Source organism: Oncorhynchus mykiss, chromosome 4 (genome assembly GCF_057628025.1).
Source record: "Oncorhynchus mykiss isolate SJ-2025 chromosome 4, ASM5762802v1, whole genome shotgun sequence".
NCBI classification, from domain to species: domain Eukaryota; kingdom Metazoa; phylum Chordata; class Actinopteri; order Salmoniformes; family Salmonidae; genus Oncorhynchus; species Oncorhynchus mykiss.
The window spans coordinates 93,022,101-93,044,880 of record NC_143025.1 but is presented as its reverse complement, the minus strand read 5'-3'; the positions used below and the strand labels follow the sequence as shown (position 1 = coordinate 93,044,880).

At 45.8% G+C, this 22,780-nt stretch overlaps 1 protein-coding gene across 2 annotated transcripts in view; it reads right to left on the bottom strand.

Moving 5' to 3' along the window:
• Positions 1-8,494: 8,494 nt before the first annotated feature.
• slc2a12 (solute carrier family 2 member 12) overlaps positions 8,495-22,780 on the bottom strand; it is a 34,400-nt gene continuing 20,114 nt past the window's right edge. Inside the window, exons 3-6 of one of the 2 annotated variants that reach the window (XM_036976410.2) lie at positions 20,718-22,016; positions 15,595-15,717; positions 10,280-10,412; positions 8,495-9,826 (exon numbers count right to left, since the gene is read on the bottom strand). In XM_036976410.2, the coding sequence (XP_036832305.2) occupies positions 9,718-9,826; positions 10,280-10,412; positions 15,595-15,717; positions 20,718-22,016 (1,664 nt within the window). In that variant the 3' untranslated portion in view covers positions 8,495-9,717. The remainder of the gene's footprint in view (positions 9,827-10,279; positions 10,413-15,594; positions 15,718-20,717; positions 22,017-22,780) is intronic. The other variant, XM_090233321.1, reaches the window with a different exon arrangement.

Genomic DNA, 22,780 nt, shown 5'->3' with positions numbered 1-22,780 from the left:
AGTGTACACTACCACAGGTTATAATGCCATTCCAACAGAGCACACTAGTGTACACTACCACAGGTTATAATGCCATTCCAACAGAGCACACTAGTGTACACTACCACAGGTTATAATGCCATTCCAACAGAGCACACTAGTGTACACTACCACAGGTTATAATGCCATTCCAACAGAGCACACTAGTGTACACTACCACAGGTTATAATGCCATTCCAACAGAGCACACTAGTGTACACTACCACAGGTTATAATGCCATTCCAACATAGCACACTAGTGTACACTACCACAGGTTATAATGCCATTCCAACATAGCACACTAGTGTACACTACCATCTCCACTACCACAGGTTATAATGCCATTTTAGCAGAGGCTTACAGTCAGGCGTTCATATATTTTGCCTATTGGAGGCCCCAACAGGAATCAAACTCACAATCCTTTTACACAATGTTCTACCAACAACTCCTACCTCTAACATAGTGACATATTACCAATACAACTCCTACCTCTAACAGATTGACAGATTACCAATACAACTCCTACCTCTAACATAGTGACATATTACCAATACAACTCCTACCTCTAACAGATTGACAGATTACCAATACAACTCCTACCTCTAACAGACTGACAGATTACCAATACAACTCTAACCTATAACATACAACTCCTACCTACACTACATGATCAAAACTATGTGGACACCTGCCAGGCACGTATATAGTTACATGGTTATATAGGGAATAGTGGGAGTAACTAGGTTATATAGGGAATAGTGAGAGTATTCCGGTTATATAGGGAATAGTGGGAGTATTTAGGTTATATAGGGAATAGTGAGAGTATTTAGGTTATATAGGGAATAGTGAGAGTAACTAGGTTATACAGGGAATAGTGATAGTAACTAGGTTATATAGGGAATAGTGAGAGGATGGTTTCTCTCCAGGAACAGGGTTGGAGTTAAAACCTACAGGAGGGTATCTCTCCGGGAACAGGGTTGGAGTTAAAACCTACAGGAACAAGTTGGAGTTAAAACCTACAGGAGTGTCTCTCTCCAGAAACAGGGTTGGAGTTAAAACCTACAGGATGGTATCTCTCCAGGAACAGGGTTGGAGTTAAAAGCTACAGGAGGGTATCTCTCTAGGAACAGGGTTGGAGTTAAAACCTACAGGAGAGTTTCTCTCCAGGAACAGGGTTGGAGTTAAAAGCTACAGGAGGATCTCTCTCCAGGAACAGGGTTGGAGTTAAAACCTAGAGGAGGGTATCTCTCCATGAACAGGGTTTGAGTTAAAACCTTACAGGAGGGTCTCCCTCCAGGAACACTACCCTCTGGAGAGCCTTACGGTTGTGGGCGGAGCAGTTGCCGTACCAGGCGGTGATACAGCCTGACAGGATGCTCTCGATTGTGCACCTGTAAAAGTTTAACAGGGTTTTAGGTATTCCCTGAAGTCCACGATCAGCACGTTTTGTTGACTTTGAGTGAGAGGTTATTTTCCTGACACCACACGCCGAGTGCCCTCACCTCCTCTGTAGGCTGTCTCGTCGTTGTTGGTAATCAAGCCCACTACTGTTGTGTCGTCTGCAACTTGATGATTGAGTTGGAGGCGTGCGTGGCCACGCAGTCATGGGTGAACAGGGAGTACAGGAGGGGGCTGAAGACGCACCCTTGTGGGGCCCCAGTGTTGAGGATCAGCATAGTGGAGGTGTTGTTTCCTACCTTTCACCACCTGGGGGCGTACTGTCAGAAAGTCCAGGACCCAGTTGCACAGTGCGGGGTTCAGCTGAATGATGAGCTTGGAGGGTACTATGGTGTTCAATGCTGAGCTGTAGTCATTGAACAGATGTGCAGTGCGATGGTGATCGCATCATTGGTAGGCCGTCGTTGTAAATAAGAATTTGTTCGTAACTGACTTGCCCAGTTACATAAAGGTTCAATTAAAGAAAAAAGAAAGAACCACAAAATAGCAACGTTGGGTCAAAGCCATACAGTACGGCGCCATCTTCCTTTACGTGCTAACATGTTTCACCAGTTGGGAATCCCTCGTGTGTGAGATATCACAAACAGACCTGTCTGTGTACACTGTCCCCGATGCAGTGTACACTGTCCCCGATGCAGTGTACTCTGTCCCCGATGCAGTGTACACTGTCCCCGATGCAGTGTACACTGTCCCCGATGCAGTGTACACTGTCCCCGATGCAGTGTACTCTGTCCCCGATGCAGTGTACTCTGTCCCCGATGCAGTGAAAATATAAATAACATCTAAAAAATAAACTTTATGCGACATCGTTTGGAGTGCGGACCCATCACACCTTTTTGTCTGAATTTAAGGGTCCGACCAAAACACGACGATCCTCTCTTGACATCACAGACACAACATTATTCTCCTTAATTATCTACTTTGGATTGTTTTATTACTACAAAAAAATAAAAAAATACATATTAGACGTGTCTATCTTTCAACAGTTTGGCAACTAAGATACAAAAAACATCTCCCCATCCCGACGTACAGCAGAAACCCCCAGCCACCTTTTGGTCTCCTAGGAGGTGTTCCAAACAGCACACTATTCCCTATTGCAGTGCACTACCTATAGAGCACTGTTCAAAAGTAGTGCTCTACATAGGGAATAGGGTGCCATTTGGGATACAACAAAAAAAATGTCCATTAGACAGGAGAACAGGAGGCTACAGACGGGCTGGTCATACCTGTTTGTCTGCTCACTGCAGTGTTTCACAACTCTGATAGAACAGGAAATGACAGCTGATGTTCTGGTCAGAGGTGAAAGGTCGAACACACCCGTTGTTATTGTCCTTTCAAAAGTTTCAATGGAGCCATTTTCTATTTCAAATAATTTCTGGGTCACAATTAGGTACTGTGATTGTTTTCATTTGGGCAACAACAACAAAAAGAAAAAAAAACAGGATTTTTTTAGCAATGATATAAAAAAAATGAAAAAATAACTGTTATTGGTAGAGAGGTTAATTTTGAACATTATTTTTAATTGGTCTATTAACTCATGTACCACCCTTGATGTCACTATGTCGTCCAAACCTCCAACCCACTATAAATTCACATTTCAGGCAGGCTTTTCAAACAGCTATTACTTAACAGCTTGTACTATTCCAATGCCATATGGCTGTGGGCTGTACTATACTGAACAAAAAAACATAAACTCACCATGTAAAGTGTTAGTCCCATGTTTCACGAGCTGAAATAATAAGATACCAGACATTTTTCATACGCACAAAAAAATGCTTATTTATCTCAAATGTTGTGCACAAATTTGTTTCCATCCCTGTTAGTGAACTTTTCTCCTTTGCCAAGATAATCCATCCCTCCTGACAGGTGTGGCATAGAAAGAAGCTGATTAAACAGCATGATCATTACACAGGTGCACCTTGTGCTGGGGGAAAATAAAAGGCCACTCTAAAATGTGCAGTTTTGTCACACAACACAATGCCACAGATGTCTCAAGTTTTGAGGTAGTGTTGCAATTGGCATGCTGACTGCAGGAATGTCCATCAGAGCTGTTGATAGAAAATGGAATGTTCATTTCTCTACCATAAGCCGCCTCCAATGTAATTTTAGAGAATTTTGCAGTACCTCCAACCGGCTTCACAACCGCAGTAACCATGCAGTAACCACGTGTAACCATGCCTGAGCCCAGTCACGTGAATTCCATAGATTAGGATATTAGATATTACATGTATTAATTTATTGATTTCTATTGATTGATTTCTTTAAAGAGAATGAACTGTAACTCAGTAAAATTGTAAAAATTGTTGCATGTTGCGCATTATATTTTTTTTTCAGTAAATATAAAACACAGGAAAATCACGTTTTTGACTGCACTGGACCTTTAAAGACAGTGTTTCTGGTTTCCTCCAACAGAACTCTTATTGTAGCTCGGGACAAACACACCTGGAGTGTATTCACTAGTCGGATTTAGTTTCAAAACGTTTTGTCTGTTGGCAAATGTTTAGTCTTTTACAAAGCTTTTAGTCTGTTGCAAAACGTTTTGAAACAGTTTACTCTAAATGCAAAACGTTTTGAAACAGTTTACTCTAAATGCAAAACGTTTTGAAACAGTTTACTCTAAATGCAAAACGTTTCGAAACAGTTTACTCTAAATGCAAAACGTTTTGAAACAGTTTACTCTAAATGCAAAACGTTTTGAAACAGTTTACTCTAAATGCAAAACGTTTCGAAACAGTTTACTCTAAATGCAAAACGTTTCGAAACAGTTTACTCTAAATGCAAAACGTTTTGCATCGAAAACAAGAGTTTCAATTGGACAAATTCAGGTAGGCGCCTCCCGATTTTGTTCCATTTGCTGCTCTGTTTACTTCCTAGAGTAAACGGTTTCTGTTGCAAAACGTTTTGCAACATCTGCTATCAATGTATACACACCTGATTCAACTGGCTAAGGGCTAGACCGTTAGTTAACCAACTGACTCTGGTTTTTCTTGTGAGGAAATTAAGAAACACAGCTGTAAACCATGCCCAGAACCGATAACTGTGTACAGACAGGTCAGACAGTACCAGACACATCAGTGGTGGCTGGTTGCACTTTAAATCGGAGAATGAGCTCATAGCAAACTAACGAGAATGAATGGAACACTATTAAACACATGATTCCATTCCAGTCATTTATATGAACCTGTCCTCCCCTCACTACCACTGTACTATCTTATCAGAATGTATTCTGACCCCTTGACTTTTTACACATTCTGTTACATTACAGCCTTATTCTAAAATGGATAAAATACTATTTTACAAATCCTCAGCAATCTACACATGATACCCCATAATGACATCATAATACCCCATAATGACATCACAATACCCCATAATGACATCACAATACACCATAATGACATGACAATACCCCATAATGACGTCACAATACCCCATAATGACATCACAATACCCCACAATGACATCACAATACCCCATAATGACATCACAATACCCCATAATGACATCACAATACCCCATAATGACATCACAATACTCCATAATGACATCACAATACCCCACAATGACATCACAATACCCCATAATGACATCACAATACCCCATAATGACATCACAATACCCCATAATGACATCACAATACCCCATAATGACATCATAATACCCCATAATGACATCACAATACCCCATAATGACATCACAATACCCCATAATGACATGACAATACCCCATAATGACGTCACAATACCCCATAATGACATCACAATACCCCACAATGACATCACAATACCCCATAATGACATCACAATACCCCATAATGACATCACAATACCCCACAATGACATCACAATACCCCACAATGACATCACAATACCCCATAATGACGTCACAATACCCCATAATGACATCACAATACCCCACAATGACATCACAATACCCCATAATGACATCACAATACCCCACAATGACATCACAATACCCCACAATGACATCACAATACCCCACAATGACATCACAATACCCCATAATGACATCACAATACCCCATAATGACATCACAATACCCCATAATGACAGGTTTTTAGACATTTTTGCAAATGTATTAAAAATAAGAAACAGAATACCTTATTTACATAAGTATTCAGGCCCTTTGCTATGAGACTCTAAATTGAGCTCAGTTGCATCCTGTTTCCATTGATCATCCTTGAGATGTTTCTACAACTTGATTGGAGTTCCCCTGTGGTAAATTCAATTCATTGGATATGATTCGGATAGGCACACACCTGTCTATATAAGGTCCCACAGTTGAAAGTGCATATCTGAGAAAAAAACAAGCCATGAGGTAGAAGGAATTGTCCGTAGAGCTCTGAGACAGGATCGTGTCGAGGCACAGATCTGGGGAAGGGTACCAAAACTTTACTGCAGCATTGAAGGTCCCCAAGAACACAGTGGCCTCCATCATTATTAAATGGAAGAAGTTTGGAACCACTAAGACTCTTCCTAGAGCTGGCCGCCCGACCAAACTGACCAATCGGGGTAAAAGGGTCTTAGCCAGAGAGGTGACCAAGAACCCAATGGTCAATCTGACAGAGCTCTAGAGTTCCTCTGTGGAGATGGGAGAACCTTCCAGAAGGACAACCATCTCTGCAGCACTCCACCAAGCAGGCCTTTATGGTAGTGGCCAGACGGAAGCCACTTCTCAGTAAAAGGCACATGACAGCCTGCTTTGAGTTTGGCAAAAGGCACCTAAAGGACTCTTAGACTATGATAAGCAAAATGCTCTGGTCTGATGAAAACAAGATTGAACTCTTTGGCCTGAATGCCAAGTCTGGAGGAAACCTGACACCATCCCTACGGTGAAGCATGGTGGTGGGAGCATCATGCTGTGGGGATGTTTTTCAGGTACTCAAATCAAATCCAATTTTATTGGCAACATACACGTAGTTAGCAGATGTTAATGCTTGTGTTTCTCATTCCGACAGTGCAGTAATATCTAACAACTAATCTAACAATTCCACAACAACTACCTCATACACACAAATATAAAGGTGTGAATGAGAATATGTACATATAAATATATGGATGAGCGATGACTGAGCAGCATAGGCATGGTGCAATAGATGGTAAAAAATACAGTGTATTTACTGTACATATGAGATGAGTAATGTAAGATATGTAAACATTATTAAAGTGGCATTATTTAAAGTGACTTGTAATCCATTTATTAAAGAGGCCAGTGATATGAGTCTCTATGTAGGCAGCAGCCTCTCTGTACTAGTGATGGCTGTTTAACAGTCTGATGGCCTTGAGATAGAAGCTGTTTTTCAGTCTCTCGGTCCCAGCTTTGATGCACCTGTACTAACCTCGCCTTCTGGATGATAGCGGTGTGAACAGGCAGTGGCTCGGGTGGTTGTTGTCCTTGATGATCTTTTTGGCCTTCCTGTAACATCGGGTGGTGTAGGTGTCCTGGAGGGCAGGTAGATTGCCCCCAGCGATGCGTTGGGCAGACCCACTACCCTCTGCAGAGCCTTACGGTTGAGGGCGGTGTAGTTGCCGTACCAGGCGGTGATACAGCCCGACAGGATGCTCTCGATTGTGCATCTGTAAAAGTTTGTGAGGGTTTTAGGGGCCAAGCCAAATTTCTTCAGCCTCCTGAGGTTGAAGAGGCGCTGTTGTGCCTTCTTCACGACGCTGTCTGTGTGGGTGAACCATTTCAGATGGTCAGTGATGTGTACGCCGAGGAACTTGAATCTTTCCACCTTCTCCACTGCGTCCCGTCGATGTGGATAGGGGGGTGCTTCCTCTGCTGTTTCCTGAAGTCCACAATCATCTCCTCCTCTGTAGGCCGTCTCATCGTTGTTGGTGATCAAGCCCACTACTGTTGTGTCGTCTGCAAACTTGTTGATTGAGTTGGAGCCTGCATGGCCACGCAGTCATGGGGGAACAAGGAGTACAGGAGTAGGGCCCCTGTGTTGAGGATCAGCAAAGAGGAGGTGTTGTTTCCTACTTTCACCATCTGGGGGCGGCCGTCAGGAAGTCCAGGACCCAGTTGCACAGGGCGGGGTTCATACCCAAGGCCTCGAGCTTAATGATGAGTTAGGAGGGCACTATGGTGTTGAATGCTGAGCTGTAGTCAATGAACATTATTCTTATCCCTCTTGTCCAGATGGGATAGGGCAGTGTGCAGTGTGAAGGCTGTGGATCTATTGGGGCGGTATGCAAATTGAAATGGGTCTAGGGTGTCAGTTAAGGTGGAGGTGAGTGTTATGGGAAAATAGTCATTAAATTCAGTTATCTTTGGGTCCAGGAACAATGGTGGCCATCTTGAAGCATGTGGGGACAGCAGACTGGGACAGGGAGAGATTGAATATGTCCGTAAACACACCAGCCAGATCGAGACAAAGATGAACGGAGCAAAGCACAGAGAGATCCTTGATGAAAACCTGCTCCAGAGCTCTCAGGACCTCAGAGTGGGGTTAAGGTTCACCTTCCAACAGGACAACGACCCTAAGCATCAAAGACAACACAGGAGTGGCTGCGGAACAAGTCTCTGAGTGTCTTTGAGTTGGCCCAGCCAGAGGCCGGACTGAAACCTGATCGAACATCTCTGGAGAGACCTGAAAATAGCTGTGCAGCAACACTCCCCATCCAACCTGACAGAGCTTAAGAGGTTTTGCAGAGAAGAATGGGAGAAACTCCCCAAATACAGGTGTGCCAAGCTTGTAGCATCATACCCAAGAAGACTCGAGGCTGTAATCGCTGACAAAGGTGCTTCAACAAAGTACTGAGTAAAGTGTCTGAATACTTACAGTACTAGTCACCTACTCATTTAAGACTGTGCAAAGCTGTCATCAAGGCAAAGGGTGGCTACTTTCAAGAATCTCAAATATAAAATATTGTTTTGATTTGTTTAACACTTTTATGGTTACTACATGATTTCATATGTGTTATTTCATAGTGTTGATGTCTTCACTATTATTCTACAATGTAGAAAATAGTACAAATAAAGAAAAACCCTTGAATGAGTAGTGTCCATACTTTTGACTGGTACTGTATGTAAATTTAATATAATTTATTTTTTATTAAATTTTGTTTTTTGCTTTGTCATTATTGGGTATTGTGATGTCATTATGGGGTATTGTGATGTCATTATGGGGTATTGTGATGTCATTATGGGGTATTGTGATGTCATTATGGGGTATTGTGATGTCATTATGGCGTATTGTGCATAGATTGATGAGAGAGGGAAAAAAAACAATTTAATCAATTTCAGAATAAGGCTGTAACCAAACAAAATGTGGAAAAAGTCAAGGGGTCTGAATACCAGTGGAAACAGCACCTTAAACCCCATTTACACAGAGACAAAAGCCCTTATTTGATACATTTTGTTAGCTTCTTTCTTGTAAAGGTGTGTGAAAGTGGTAGTGGGTCAAATACATGGTATATAATTGGACACATTTTGACCCAGCTCGAGACCATGTGTCCCAATATCAAACTGGGATGAATGGAGGTGTTTTTCCCCCACGGTAAATTCATTAACACGTCTATTGTTTAACACATCCCTAACTTGAAACAGTCCCTGTTTGAATAAATTCGGGGTCATACAGAAAATTGCTTCTCCCCCCCCCCCCCAAGATAAAATCCTGTGTATTCTGTTTGAAAACAGTAGAAAGTGTTACAAACAGGTGAGCAATCCAGAGGACAGACAGATCTCAGAGGTCAGAGTTCCATCTGAGCCTCAGGGTTGCTCTCTCAATAGGGGGGAGGGAAGGAGGAAGGGAGCGAGGGAGGGAGGGAGGGAAGGAAGGAGGGAGCGAGGGAGGGAGCGAGGGAGGGAGGGAGAATAAACTGATCTCATAGTCATATGGTTGTTCTCCTTCTATCATCCCTCTTCTACCTCTCTCCTCCTCCTCTTCTACCTCTCTCCTCCTCCTTTCTCGGCCTCCCTCTTCTACCTCTCTCCTCCTCCTTTCTCGGCCTCCCTCCTCTCCATTTCCTCTCTCCTCCTCCTTTCTCGGCCTCCCTCTTCTACCTCTCTCCTCCTCCTTTCTCGGCCTCCCTCCTCTCCATTTCCTCTCTCCTCCTCCTTTCTCGGCCTCCCTCCTCTCCATTTCCTCTCTCCTCCTCCTTTCTCGGCCTCCCTCCTCTCCATTTCCTCTCTCCTCCTCCTTTCTTGGCCTCCCTCCTCTCCATTTCTCGCATTTCCTCTCTCCTCCCAGATCTTCGTCCCTCTGCTGTGGACAGCTAGGTGAGAGGGTGAGGGTTCAGAGTTGAGAGTTCAGGGGTCCTGTGAATGGTGAACAGAGTCTCCTGGGGTTGCACTCGACGCCAGAACCTCACCTTCAGCTGCTTTCTAGTTTAGGAGAGAGAGGTAGAGACAGAAAGCAAGAGAGAGAGGTAGAGAGAGAGATAGAGACAGAAAGCAAGAGAGAGGTAGAGAGAGAGAGATGTATTAAGAGACAGAGAGCAAGAGAGAGGTAGAGAGAGAGAGTGCAAGAAAGGTAGAGAGGTAGAGAGAGAGAGAGAGAGAGAGAGAGAGAGAGAGAGAGAGAGATGCATTAAGGGACAGAGAGCAAGAGAGAGGTAGAGAGAAAGAGAAGAGGAGAAGAAGGAGAGAGATATATGAGTATAGAGCTAGCAGAGGTTGTCTTGACCAATATTGACCAAGTCAAACCACTTCTTACACTAGAACTCTTGAACTAACAGGGATGTACGTCTAGGAACTAGGTAGATGTTCTGGGTGGTGACTAAAGATCTTTGACTGTTTTCCTAATCCCTATGGGCCCTGGTGTGTGTGGGGGTTTACTTCTTGGCCAGTTCTTTAGAGATCTGTTCCAGTGTGCGTCCCTGAGTCTCTGGGATGAAGAGGATGACGAAGACCAGCAGGATGAAGCTAATGGTGGCGTACAGGAACATCACGTTGGGAACACCAATCCTCTCTGCAGGGGGATAATAAATGTTAAACACCACATCTACTCAGCAGGGGGACCATAATAAATGTCACACCTTGTCATCCTCTCTACAGGAAGGAAGTAACAAACATTACACGCCTCCACATCTACTCAGCAGGGGAACCATAATAAATGTCACACCTCGTCATCCTCTCTACAGGAAGGAAGTAACAAACATTACACGCCTCCACATCTACTCAGCAGGGGAACCATAATAAATGTCACACCTCGTCATCCTCTCTACAGGAAGGAAGTAACAAACATTACACGCCTCCACATCTACTCAGCAGGGGGACCATAATAAATGTCACACCTCGTCATCCTCTCTACAGGAAGGAAGTAACAAACATTACACGCCTCCACATCTACTCAGCAGGGGGACCATAATAAATGTCACACCTATACAGTGCCTTGACTTTTTCTACATTTTGTTAGGTTACAGCCTTATTGTAAAATTGATTGAATAGATTTTTTCTCCTCATCAATCTACACACAATACCCTTTACTCAGTACTTTGCCGAAGCACCTTTGGCAACGATTACAGCCTCGTGTCTTCTTGGGTATGACGCTACAAGCTTGGCACACCTGTATTTGGGGAGCTTCTCCCATTCTTCTCTGCAGATCCGCTCAAGCTCTGTCAGGTTTGATGGGGAGCGTCGCTGCACAGCTATTTTCAGGTCTCTCCAGAGATGTTCGATTGGGTTCAAGTCCAGGCTCTGGCTGGGCCACTCAAGGACATTCAGAGACTTGTCCCAAAGCCACTCCTGCATTGTCTTGGCTGTGTGCTTAGGGTTGTTGTCCTGTTGGAAGGTGAACCTTTACCCCAGTCTGAGTTCATGTGTTGGTATCCTTCCCCAGATCTGTGCCTCGACACAATCCTGTCTCGGAGCTCTACGGACAATTCCTTCGACCTCATGGCTTGGTTTTTGCTCTGACATGCACCTGTCAACTGTAGGACCTCATATAGACAGGTGTGTGCCTTTCCAAAAATCATGTCCAATCAATTGAATTTACCACAAGTGGACTCCAATCAAGTTGTAGAAACATCTCAAGGATGATCAATGGAAACAAGATGCACCTGAGCTCAATTTCGAGTCTCATAGTAAAGGGATACTAAATACTAATGTAAATAAGTATTTCTGTCTTTTATTTTTAATACATTTGAAAAACTGTTTTTTTTCTTCGCTTTATCATTATGGGGTATTGTGATGTCATTATGGGGTAGTGTGATGTCATTATGGGGTATGGTGATGTCATTATGGGGTATTGTGATGTCATTATGGGGTATTGGGATGTCATTATGGGGTATTGTGATGTCATTATGGGGTATTGTTCGTAGATTGACGAGGGAAATGTTTTAATTCATACATTTTTAGAATAAGGCTGTAACGTAACAAAATGTGGAAAAAGTCAAGGGGTCTGAATACTTTCTGAAGGCTCTGTATACTATTATATCCTACGTATTCTACAGATATACTATATATACTATGCACATGCTGTCATAATGTGTATTCATCCCATCACATATATATATATATATACTCTGGACTCCGACATTTGCTCGTCTTAATATTTCTATATTTCTTAATTACGTTCTTTTACTTTTAGATGTGTGTGTGTTGTGGTGAATTGTTAGATACGACTACACTGTTGGAGCTGAGAACACAATCCAAATAAGTGTATGTGACCGGTAAGATTTGATTTGAGGATCAACAGACTGATCAACTCTGTGCGAAGGAGACGTGTCGTGCTGCTTGAGGTAAATGGTGGCCACACCACATACTGACTGGTTTTCTGATCCACAACTCCTACCTTTAAAAAAAAAAAAAAGGTATCTGTGACCAACAAACACATATATTTATATACTGAGCCACGTTCAAGTGAAATCCGTAGATTAGGGCCTAATGCGTTTATGTAAATTGACAAGATGTCCTCATATGAACTGTTATTTTATTTTTTCAGTATAAGTGTCAGCGTAACAGTCAGGGTCAATTCAATAATATAAAAAAAACATCATCTATATTCATCAACTTATCAATAAAACTCAACAAAAGTTGATTAAAGCCTGATATTAGTCTGAAACAGGGCTGTCCAACCCTCTTCCTGTAGATCTACCGTCCTGTAGGTTTTCAGTCCAATCCTCTTCCTGGAGATCTACTGTCCTGTGGGTTTTCAGTCCAATCCTCTTCCTGGAGATCTACTGTCCAGTGGGTTTTCAGTCCAATCCTCTTCCTGGAGATCTACCGTCCTGTAGGTTTTCAGTCCAACCCTCTTCCTGGAGATCTACCGTCCTGTAGGTTTTCAGTCCAACCCTCTTCCTGTAGATCTACCGTCCTGTAGGTTTTCAGTCCAACCCTAATTTAACACACCTGCTCAACAAGACCATAACTAGCTGAATCAGATATGCTAATTTAGGATTGGACTGAAAACCCACTGGACAGTAGATCTCCAGGAAGAGGGTTGGACTGAAAACCCACAGGACAGTAGATCTCCAGGAAGAGGGTTGGACTGAAAACCCACAGGACAGTAGATCTCCAGGAAGAGGGTTGGACTGAAAACCCACAGGACAGTAGATCTCCAGGAAGAGGGTTGGACTGAAAACCCACAGGACAGTAGATCTCCAGGAAGAGGATTGGACTGAAAACCTACAGGACAGTAGATCTCCAGGAAGAGGGTTGGGCTGATAACCTACAGGACAGTAGATCTCCAGGAAGAGGGTTGGACTGAAAACCCACAGGACAGTAGATCTCCAGGAAGAGGGTTGGACTGAAAACCCACAGGACAGTAGATCTCCAGGAAGAGGGTTGGACTGAAAACCCACAAGACAGTAGATCTCCAGGAAGAGGGTTGGGCTGCCCTGGTCTAGAAAAACCAGAGTGAAGACTCTAGCTGACTGCCGCTCTGCCTAGTTGGTTTGATTAACCTGCTGAACTAGTCTAGTTAGACATGACAAGATGAAAACTAAGCCCCGGTTCAAAATACCATCCGATATAGAGCCCTGGGAGGCAGCCCTAGTGTGTAATATCAATGGGAGGCAGCCCTAGTGTGTAATATCAATGGGAGGCAGCCCTAGTGTGTAATATCAATGGGAGGCAGCCCTAGTGTGTAATATCAATGGGAGGCAGCCCTAGTGTGTAATATACTGTATTTATTTATACATATATACACACAATACTGTTCAAAAGTTTGGGGTCACTAAGAAAAATGTCCTTGTTTTTGAAAGAAAAGCACATTTCTTGTCCATTAAAATAACATCAAATTGATCAGAAATACAGTGTAGACATTGTTAGTGTTGTAAATGACTGTTGTAGCTGGAAACGGCAGATTTTTAATGGAATATCTACATAGGCGTACAGAGGCCCATTATCAGCAACCATCACTTCTGTGTTCCAATGGCACGTTGTGTTAGCTAATACAAGTTTATCATTTTAAAAGGCTAATTGATCATTAGAAAACCCCTTTGCAATTATGTTGGCACAGCTGAAAACTGTTGTCCTGATTAAAGAAGGCATAAAACTGGCCTTCTTTAGACTAGTTGAGTACCTGGAGCATCAGCATTTGTGGGTTCGATTACAGGCTCAACATGGCCAGAAACAAAGAACTTTCTTCTGAAACTCGTCAGTCTATTCTCGTACAACGCTGTGTACTACTCCCTTCACAGAACAGCACAAACTGGCTCTAACCAGAATAGAAAGAGGAGTGGGAGGCTCTGGTGCACAACTGAGCAAGAGGAAAAGTACATTAGGGTGTCTAGTTTGAGAAACAGACGCCTCACAAGTCCTCAACTGGCAGCTTCATTAAATAGTACCCACAAAACACCAGTCTCAACGTCAACAGTGAACCCTGCTATTAACCAGAACCCTGTTATTAACCAGAACCCTGCTATTAACCAGAACCCTGCTATTAACCAGAACCCTGTTATTAACCAGAACCCTGCTATTAACCAGAACCCTGCTATTAACCAGAACCCTGTTATTAACCAGAACCCTGCTATTAACCAGAACCCTGTTATTAACCAGAACCCTGCTATTAACCAGAACCCTGCTATTAACCAGAACCCTGTTATTAACCAGAACCCTGTTATTAACCAGAACCCTGCTATTAACCAGAACCCTGCTATTAACCAGAACCCTGTTATTAACCAGAACCATGCTATTAACCAGAACCCTGCTATTAACCAGAACCCTGCTATTAACCAGAACCATGCTATTAACCAGAACCCTGCTATTAACCAAGCCCACATGCTAGTGAGTAGCCAGCTAATCTTCATGTTTCAAGTTTTCCTAACTTGGATCTAACAAGATAGAACATGAAGACGCCCTTCTGTCTGTCTCCCACTGTTGGAACAGCACGCTGGCCTGTCCACTTTTTTCACATGTTGAAATCAAGTGGCCTACCTTATTTCTCACAATGAGAACGAGTTGCTAATTCCTTGTTATAAATTGTGTTATATGCTTATTTCCCATTTTATAAAACACAGACTAGACAACTACAAGGCTGCTTGGCGGTCCGTGATGTAAACCAGAATCAGCGTTCATTGATTGAATCCCGTTTTAGGAGTGTCCACTCGTTAACCTTATCGTTATGAAGCTTGGAGTATTTTAGTAAGACGGCAAATTACTCAGTGATTCCATACGACTGATTGTGTTCGACCACACCTCAACTGTACTGCACCTCAGCTGTACTGTACCTCAGCTGTACTGCACCTCAGCTGTACTGTACCTCAGCTGTACTGCACCTCAGCTGTACTGTACCTCAGCTGTACTGCACCTCAGCTGTACTGCACCTCAGCTGTACTGTACCTCAGCTGTACTGTACCTCAGCTGTACTGCACCTCAGCTGTACTGTACCTCAGCTGTACTGTACCTCAGCTGTACTGCACCTCAGCTGTACTGTACCTCAGCTGTACTGCACCTCAGCTGTACTGCACCTCAGCTGTACTGTACCTCAGCTGTACTGCACCTCAGCTGTACTGTACCTCAGCTGTACTGTACCTCAGCTGTACTGCACCTCAGCTGTACTGTACCTCAGCTGTACTGTACCTCAGCTGTACTGCACCTCAGCTGTACTGCACCTCAGCTGTACTGTACCTCAGCTGTACTGTACCTCAGCTGTACTGCACCTCAGCTGTACTGCACCTCAGCTGTACTGCACCTCAGCTGTACTGTACCTGTGGCAGAGAGGAAGGTCATGGACATGAGGAGGTTGGTGGCCCAGTTGACAGCCGACACGACAGACACGGCTTTACCTCTGACCCCTGTAGGGAAGATCTCACTCAGCACCACATACACCACTGGAACACACACACACACACAGGAGCACACAGCAAGTACAAACACACACACACACGCACGCACACGCACACGCACACACACACACACACACACACACACACACACACACACACACACACACACACACACACACACACACACAGACCAATGTATTAGAAACATCTCGAAGGGAATGTGACACATACAGTTATGACAGCAGGCTCTATAGCAGGCTCTAATGTAGGCTCTATAGCAGGCCCTATAACAGGCTCTATAACAGGCTCTGCAACAGGCTCTACAACAGGCTCTATAACAGGCTCTATAACAGGCTCTATAACAGGCTCTATAGCAGGCTCTAATGTAGGCTCTATAGCAGGCCCTATAACAGGCTCTATAACAGGCTCTATAACAGGCTCTATAACAGGCTCTATAACAGGCTCTAATGCAGGCTCTGCAACAGGCTCTACAACAGGCTCTATAACAGGCTCTACAGCAGGCTCTATAGCAGGCTCTATAACAGGCTCTAATGCAGGCTCTGCAACAGGCTCTATAACAGGCTCTACAGCAGGCTCTATAGCAGGCTCTATAACAGGCTCTAATGCAGGCCCTATAGCAGGCTCTACAGCAGGCTCTAATGCAGGCCCTATAGCAGGCTCTATAACAGGCTCTAATGCAGGCCCTTTAGCAGGCTCTAATGCAGGCCCTATAGCAGGCCCTATAGCAGGCCCTATAGCAGGCCCTATAGCAGGCTCTAATGCAGGACCTATAGCAGGCCCTATAGCAGGCCCTATAGCAGGCCCTATAGCAGGCCCTATAGCAGGCTCTAATGCAGGACCTATAGCAGGCCCTATAGCAGGCCCTATAGCAGGCTCTATAACAGGCTCTACAGCAGGCTCTATACTCACTCTCTCAAGTGTTTTAGTACTATATCTCTTGACACAATGATGAAAATAATAATGGCCTCTAAACCGTAAAGCTGCATACTGGACCCTATTCCAACTAAACTACTGAAAGAGCTGCTTCCTGTGCTTGGCCCTCCTATGTTGAACATAATAAACGGCTCTCTATCCACCGGATGTGTACCAAACTCAATAAAAGTGGCAGTAATAAAGCCTCTCTTGAAAAAGCCAAACCTTGACACAGAAAATATAAAAAACTATCGGCCTATATCGAATCTTCCATTCCTCTCAAAAATGTTAGAAAAGGCTGTTGCGCAACAACTCACTGCCTTCCTGAAGACAAACAATGTATACGAAATGCTTCAGTCTGGTTTTAGACCCCATCATAGCACTGAGACGGCACTTGTGAAGGTGGTAAATTACCTTTTAATGGCATCAGACCGAGGCTCTGCATCTGTCCTCGTGCTCCTAGACCTTAGTGCTGCTTTTGATACCATCTATCACCACATTCTTTTGGAGAGATTGGAAACCCTAATTGATCTACACAGACAAGTTCTGGCCTGGTTTAGATCTTATCTGTTGGAAAGATATCAGTTTGTGTCTGTGAATGGTTTGTCCTCTGACAAATCAACTGTAAATTTCGGTGTTCCTCAAGGTTCCGTTTACATTTCAATGAAACATGGTGAAGCCCCAAAATTGCCCTCGCTAGAAGCATGTGTTTCAGACATAAGGAAGTGGATGGCTGCAAACTTTCTACTTTTAAACTCGGACAAAACAGAGATGCTTGTTCTAGGTCCCAAGAAACAAAGAGATCTTCTGTTGAATCTGACAATTAATCTTAATGGTTGTACAGTCGTCTCAAATAAAACTGTGAAGGACCTCGGCGTTACTCTGGACCCTGACCTCTCTTTTGAAGAACATATCAAGACCATTTCAAGGACAGCTTTTTTCCATCTACGTAACATTGCAAAAATCAGAAACTTTCTGTCCAAAAATGATGCAGAAAAATGTATCCATGCTTTTGTCACTTCTAGGTTAGACTACTGCAATGCTCTACTTTCCGGCTACCCGGATAAAGCACTAAATAAACTTCAGTTAGTGCTAAATACGGCTGCTAGAATCCTGACTAGAACCAAAAGATTTGATCATATTACTTCAGTGCTAGCCTCTCTACACTGGCTTCCTGTCAAAGCAAGGGCTGATTTCAAGGTTTTACTGCTAACCTACAAAGCATTACATGGGCTTGCTCCTACCTATCTCTCTGATTTAGTCCTGCCGTACATACCTACACGTACGCTACGGTCACAAGACGCAGGCCTCCTAATTGTCCCTAGAATTTCTAAGCAAACGGCTGGAGGCAGGGCTTTCTCCTATAGAGCTCAATTTTTATGGAACGGTCTGCCTACCCATGTCAGAGACGCAAACTCGGTCTCAACCTTGAAGTCTTTACTGAAGACTCATCTCTTCAGTGGGTCATATGATTGAGTGTAGTCTGGCCCAGGAGTGGGAAGGTGAACGGAAAGGCTCTGGAGCAACGAACCGCCCTTGCTGTCTCTGCCTGGCCGGTTCCCCTCTTTCCACTGGGATTCTCTGCCTCTAACCCTATTACGGGGCTGAGTCACTGGCTTAATGGGGCTCTCTCATGCCGTCCCTGGAGGGGGTGCGTCACCTGAGTGGGTTGATTCACTGATGTGGTCATCCTGTCTGGGTTGGCGCCGGTCATCCTGTCTGGGTGGGCTATACTCAGCCTTGTCTCAGGATGGTAAGTTGGTGGTTGAAGATATCCCTCTAGTGGTGTGGGGGCTGTGCTTTGGCAAAGTGGGTGGGGTTATATCCTTCCTGTTTGGCCCTGTCCGGGGGTGTCCTCGGATGGGGCCACAGTGTCTCCTGACCCCTCCTGTCTCAGCCTCTAGTATTTATGCTGCAGTAGTTTATGTGTCGGGGGGCTAGGGTCAGTTTGTTATATCTGGAGTACTTCTCCTGTCCTATTCGGTGTCCTGTGTGAATCTAAGTGTGCGTTCTCTAATTCTCTCCTTCTCTCTTTCTTTCTCTCTCTCGGAGGACCTGAGCCCTAGGACCATGCCCCAGGACTACCTGACATGATGACTCCTTGCTGTCCCCAGTCCACCTGGCCGTGCTGCTGCTCCAGTTTCAACTGACCTGAGCCCTAGGACCATGCCCCAGGACTACCTGACATGATGACTCCTTGCTGTCCCCAGTCCACCTGACCGTGCTGCTGCTCCAGTTTCAACTGTTCTGCCTTATTATTATTCGACCATGCTGGTCATTTATGAACATTTGAACATCTTGGCCATGTTCTGTTATAATCTCCACCCGGCACAGCCAGAAGAGGACTGGCCACCCCACATAGCCTGGTTCCTCTCTAGGTTTCTTCCTAGGTTTTGGCCTTTCTAGGGAGTTTTTCCTAGCCACCGTGCTTCTACACCTGCATTGCTTGCTGTTTGGGGTTTTAGGCTGTGTTTCTGTACAGCACTTTGAGATATCAGCTGATGTACGAAGGGCTATATAAATAATTTTGATTTGATTTATAGCAGGCTCTATAACAGGCTCTACAACAGGCTCTACAGCAGACTCTACAACAGGCTCTACAGCAGACTCTACAACAGGCTCTACAGCAGGCTCTATAGCAGGCTCTATAACAGGCTCTAATGCAGGCTCTGCAACAGGCCCTACAACAGGCCCTACAGCAGGCTCTATAGCAGGCTCTATAGCAGGCTCTATAGCAGGCTCTACAACAGGCTCTACAGCAGGCTCTACAACAGGCCCTACAGCAGGCTCTATAGCAGGCTCTATTGCAGGCTCTACAGAAGGCTCTATAACAGGCTCTACAACAGGCTCTACAGCAGGCTCTACAACAGGCTCTACAGCAGGCTCTACAACAGACTCTACAGCAGGCTCTACAGCAGGCTCTACAACAGGCTCTACAGCAGGCTCTACAGCAGGCTCTACAACAGGCCCTACAGCAGGCTCTACAGCAGTCTCGACAGCAGGCTCTACAACAGGCTCTGCAACAGGCCCTATAGCAGGCTCTACAACAGGCCCTACAGCAGGCTCTACAGCAGGCTCTATAGCAGGCTCTACAACAGGCTCTACAGCAGGCCCTATAGCAGGCTCTATAGCAGGCTCTACAGCAGGCCCTATAGCAGGCTCTACAACAGGCTCTACAACAGGCTCTACAACAGGCCCTATAGCAGGCTCTATAGCAGGCTCTACAACAGGCTCTACAACAGGCTCTACAACAGGCCCTATAGCAGGCTCTACAACAGGCTCGACAGCAGTTCAACATAAAGTTATAAAGGTGGTGCTAGTCTTTAGCCTCTCCCTCTCTCTCTCTCCCTCTCTCTCTCTCCCTCTCTCTCTCTCTCTCCTCTCTCTCTCTCTCTCTCTCGCTCTCTCTCTCGCGGTCTCTCTCTCTCTCTCCCTCTCTCTCCCTCTCTCTCTCTCTCTCGCTCTCTCTCTCGCTCTCGCGGTCTCTCTCTCTCTCCCTCGCTCTCTCTCTCTCCCTCTCTCTCTCTCTCCCTCTCTCTCTCTCCCTCTCTCTCCCTCTCTCTCTCTCCCACTCCCTCTCTCTCTCTCTCGCTCTCTCAGTCTCTCTCTCTGTCTCTCTCTCTCTCTCTCGCTCTCTCTCTCGCTCAATCTCTCTCTCTCTCTCCCTCGCTCTCTCTCTCTCTCCCTCTCTCTCTCCCTCTCTCTCTCTCCCTCTGTCTCTCTCTCTCGCTCTCTCTCTCGCGGTCTCTCTCTCTCTCTCTCCCTCTCTCTCCCTCTCTCTCCCTCTCTCTCTCTCTCGCTCTCGCGGTCTCTCTCTCTCTCTCTCGCTCTCTCTCTCTCTCTCCCCCTCTCTCTCTCTCTCTCTCTCTCCCTCTCTCTCTCTCCCTCTCTCTCCCTCTCTCTCTCTCTCTCTCTCCCACTCCCTCTCTCTCTCTCTCTCTCTCTAACTCTCTCTCCATCGCTCTCGTTCCTAGCCAAAACAGTCTGTATGATTGGTGTCATGTGAGATAAGAACTCTAAGTCACTGGCAGAGACCCAACAGTATTGTGTTGTGTTGTGTTGTGTTGTGTTGTGTTGTGTGTGTGTGCGTATGTGTCTGTGTGTGTTCTTACTTGGTCCGAGGCTGAAGGAGAAAGCAGCTACATACACCAGGAGGCTGACAAGTGAGATCCACTTCACATGACCCCGACCCCTAACCCCTGACCCCATCCCAGCATCCTCTCTCTTAGTCCCCAGAGCCTCCGCAGAGTCACTGCCATTCCATTGGCTCTCACCAGGAGGGGGCGTGATTAATTTAAAAGAGATATAGTCCAATCCGGAGGAAGGAGTGTTTAAGTCCTGCCCCTGGTAGGTGTGGTTCAGCCCCACAGGGCTCTGGCATAGGCTGGTGAGATGGGTGTGGCTCTGCAAGGTCACCGCCCCTAGTGTCACCAGCGACATCCCCATGGCGACCGCACCGACACACAGGAAGCTCTTGGGCCCGACCCTGTCGACCAATAGGACGGCGGGAACCGTCCCCACCACTTTCACTACGCCAAAGCCCGTAGAGGCGAGGTTGGCGGCGGCGTCGCTATGGAAACCCACGCTGCGTAGTAGCGGCGAGGCGTACGAGAGGAGGTTGGGCTGACCCGTAGTCTGCTGCAGGAACACTAGAGCCACGCCCGTTAGCAATCGCCGGCGCAGGTTAGCCTTGTCGCTGAACAGCTCTCGGAAACCGTGCTCCGCTTCCTCCTTAAGCCCCGCCTGGATGCCCCGTAGCTCCTCCTCCACGGTCTCCCTGCTGGCCACGCCCCTCAGACGGACCAGCACCTCCTTGGCCCGCTCCGAGTCGCCCCTGGCAACGAGGAAGCGCGGGCTGGGTGGGAGGAGGACGAGGGCAGCAGCCTGTAGAACGGCTGGCGGGAGGACAAGACCGAAGGTGTATCTCCACCCATTAGGCAGCGCAGAGAATGCGTAGCTACACCCGAAACCTAGCAATACCCCGACAACCACCATCAGCTCGTACAGTGTCACTAACAACCCACGGCGCTCCCGTGGCGCAATCTCCGCTATGTACATGCATGCCGCCGTACCCGACAACGCTGTCCCCATGCCAACCACGGCGCGGCCGAGCGACAGCGTGGTGAGCGAGGCCGGGAGCAGCAGTAGCATGGTACCCCCAGCCACCAGGCCTCCGGACAGAAGCATGGACCAGCGGCGTCCGTAGCGGTCCAGGCCCCAGCCTCCAACAATGGAGATCACCAGACAGCCCAGCAGCAGAGACCCCACCAGGAGCTCCTGTTCCCGGCATGACAGAGAGAGGATACCCCTGAGCTGGAGCAGGACCCCGGAGGTCAGGCCTAATTCATAGCCCAACATCAAGCCACTGAGAGATGCAGCTATCGCTGCTAGGACAACCAGCCAGGTACAACCTGAAGGGAGGGAGGAGGGGAGAGAAGGGAGAAATTAAACAATATTTCAGTAAAGATCAAAGAACATGAAAACAAATCCTTCAGCAGTCACTATTATTGAGGTATAAACATTCTGTTGTGTATCAAAACATCACATCATTCATTTATATGGTTTAGTTAGCCAGGAGGGTCCACTGAGACACGTCCTTTTTACAGGACCCTGTCTGTCAAAGATCAGTCGTAGAAATCCAAATAACGTCACAGATCTTCATTGTAAAGGGTTTAAACACAATTAATGAACATGCACCTGTGGAACGGCTTACAGACGGTAGGCAATTAAGGTCACAGTTATGAAAACTTAGGACACTAAAGAGGCCTTTCTACTGATTCGGAAAAACACCCAAAGAAAGATGCCCAGGGTCCCTGCTCATCTGCGTGAACGTGCCTTAGGCATGCTGCAAGGAGGCATGAGGACTGCAGATGTGGCCATAGCAATAAATTGCAATGTCCGTACTGTGAGACGCCTAAGACAGTGCTACAGGGAGATAAGACGGACAGGTGATCGTCCTCGCTGTGGCAAACCACGTGTAACAACACCTGCACAGGATCGGTACATGCGAACATCACACCTGCAGGACAGGTACAGGATGGCAACAAAACTGCCCGAGTTACACCAGGAACACACAATCCCTCCATCAGTGCTCAGACTGTCTGCAATAGGCTGAGAGAGGCTGGACTGAGGACTTGTAGGCCTGTTGTAAGGCAGGTCGTCACCAGACATCACT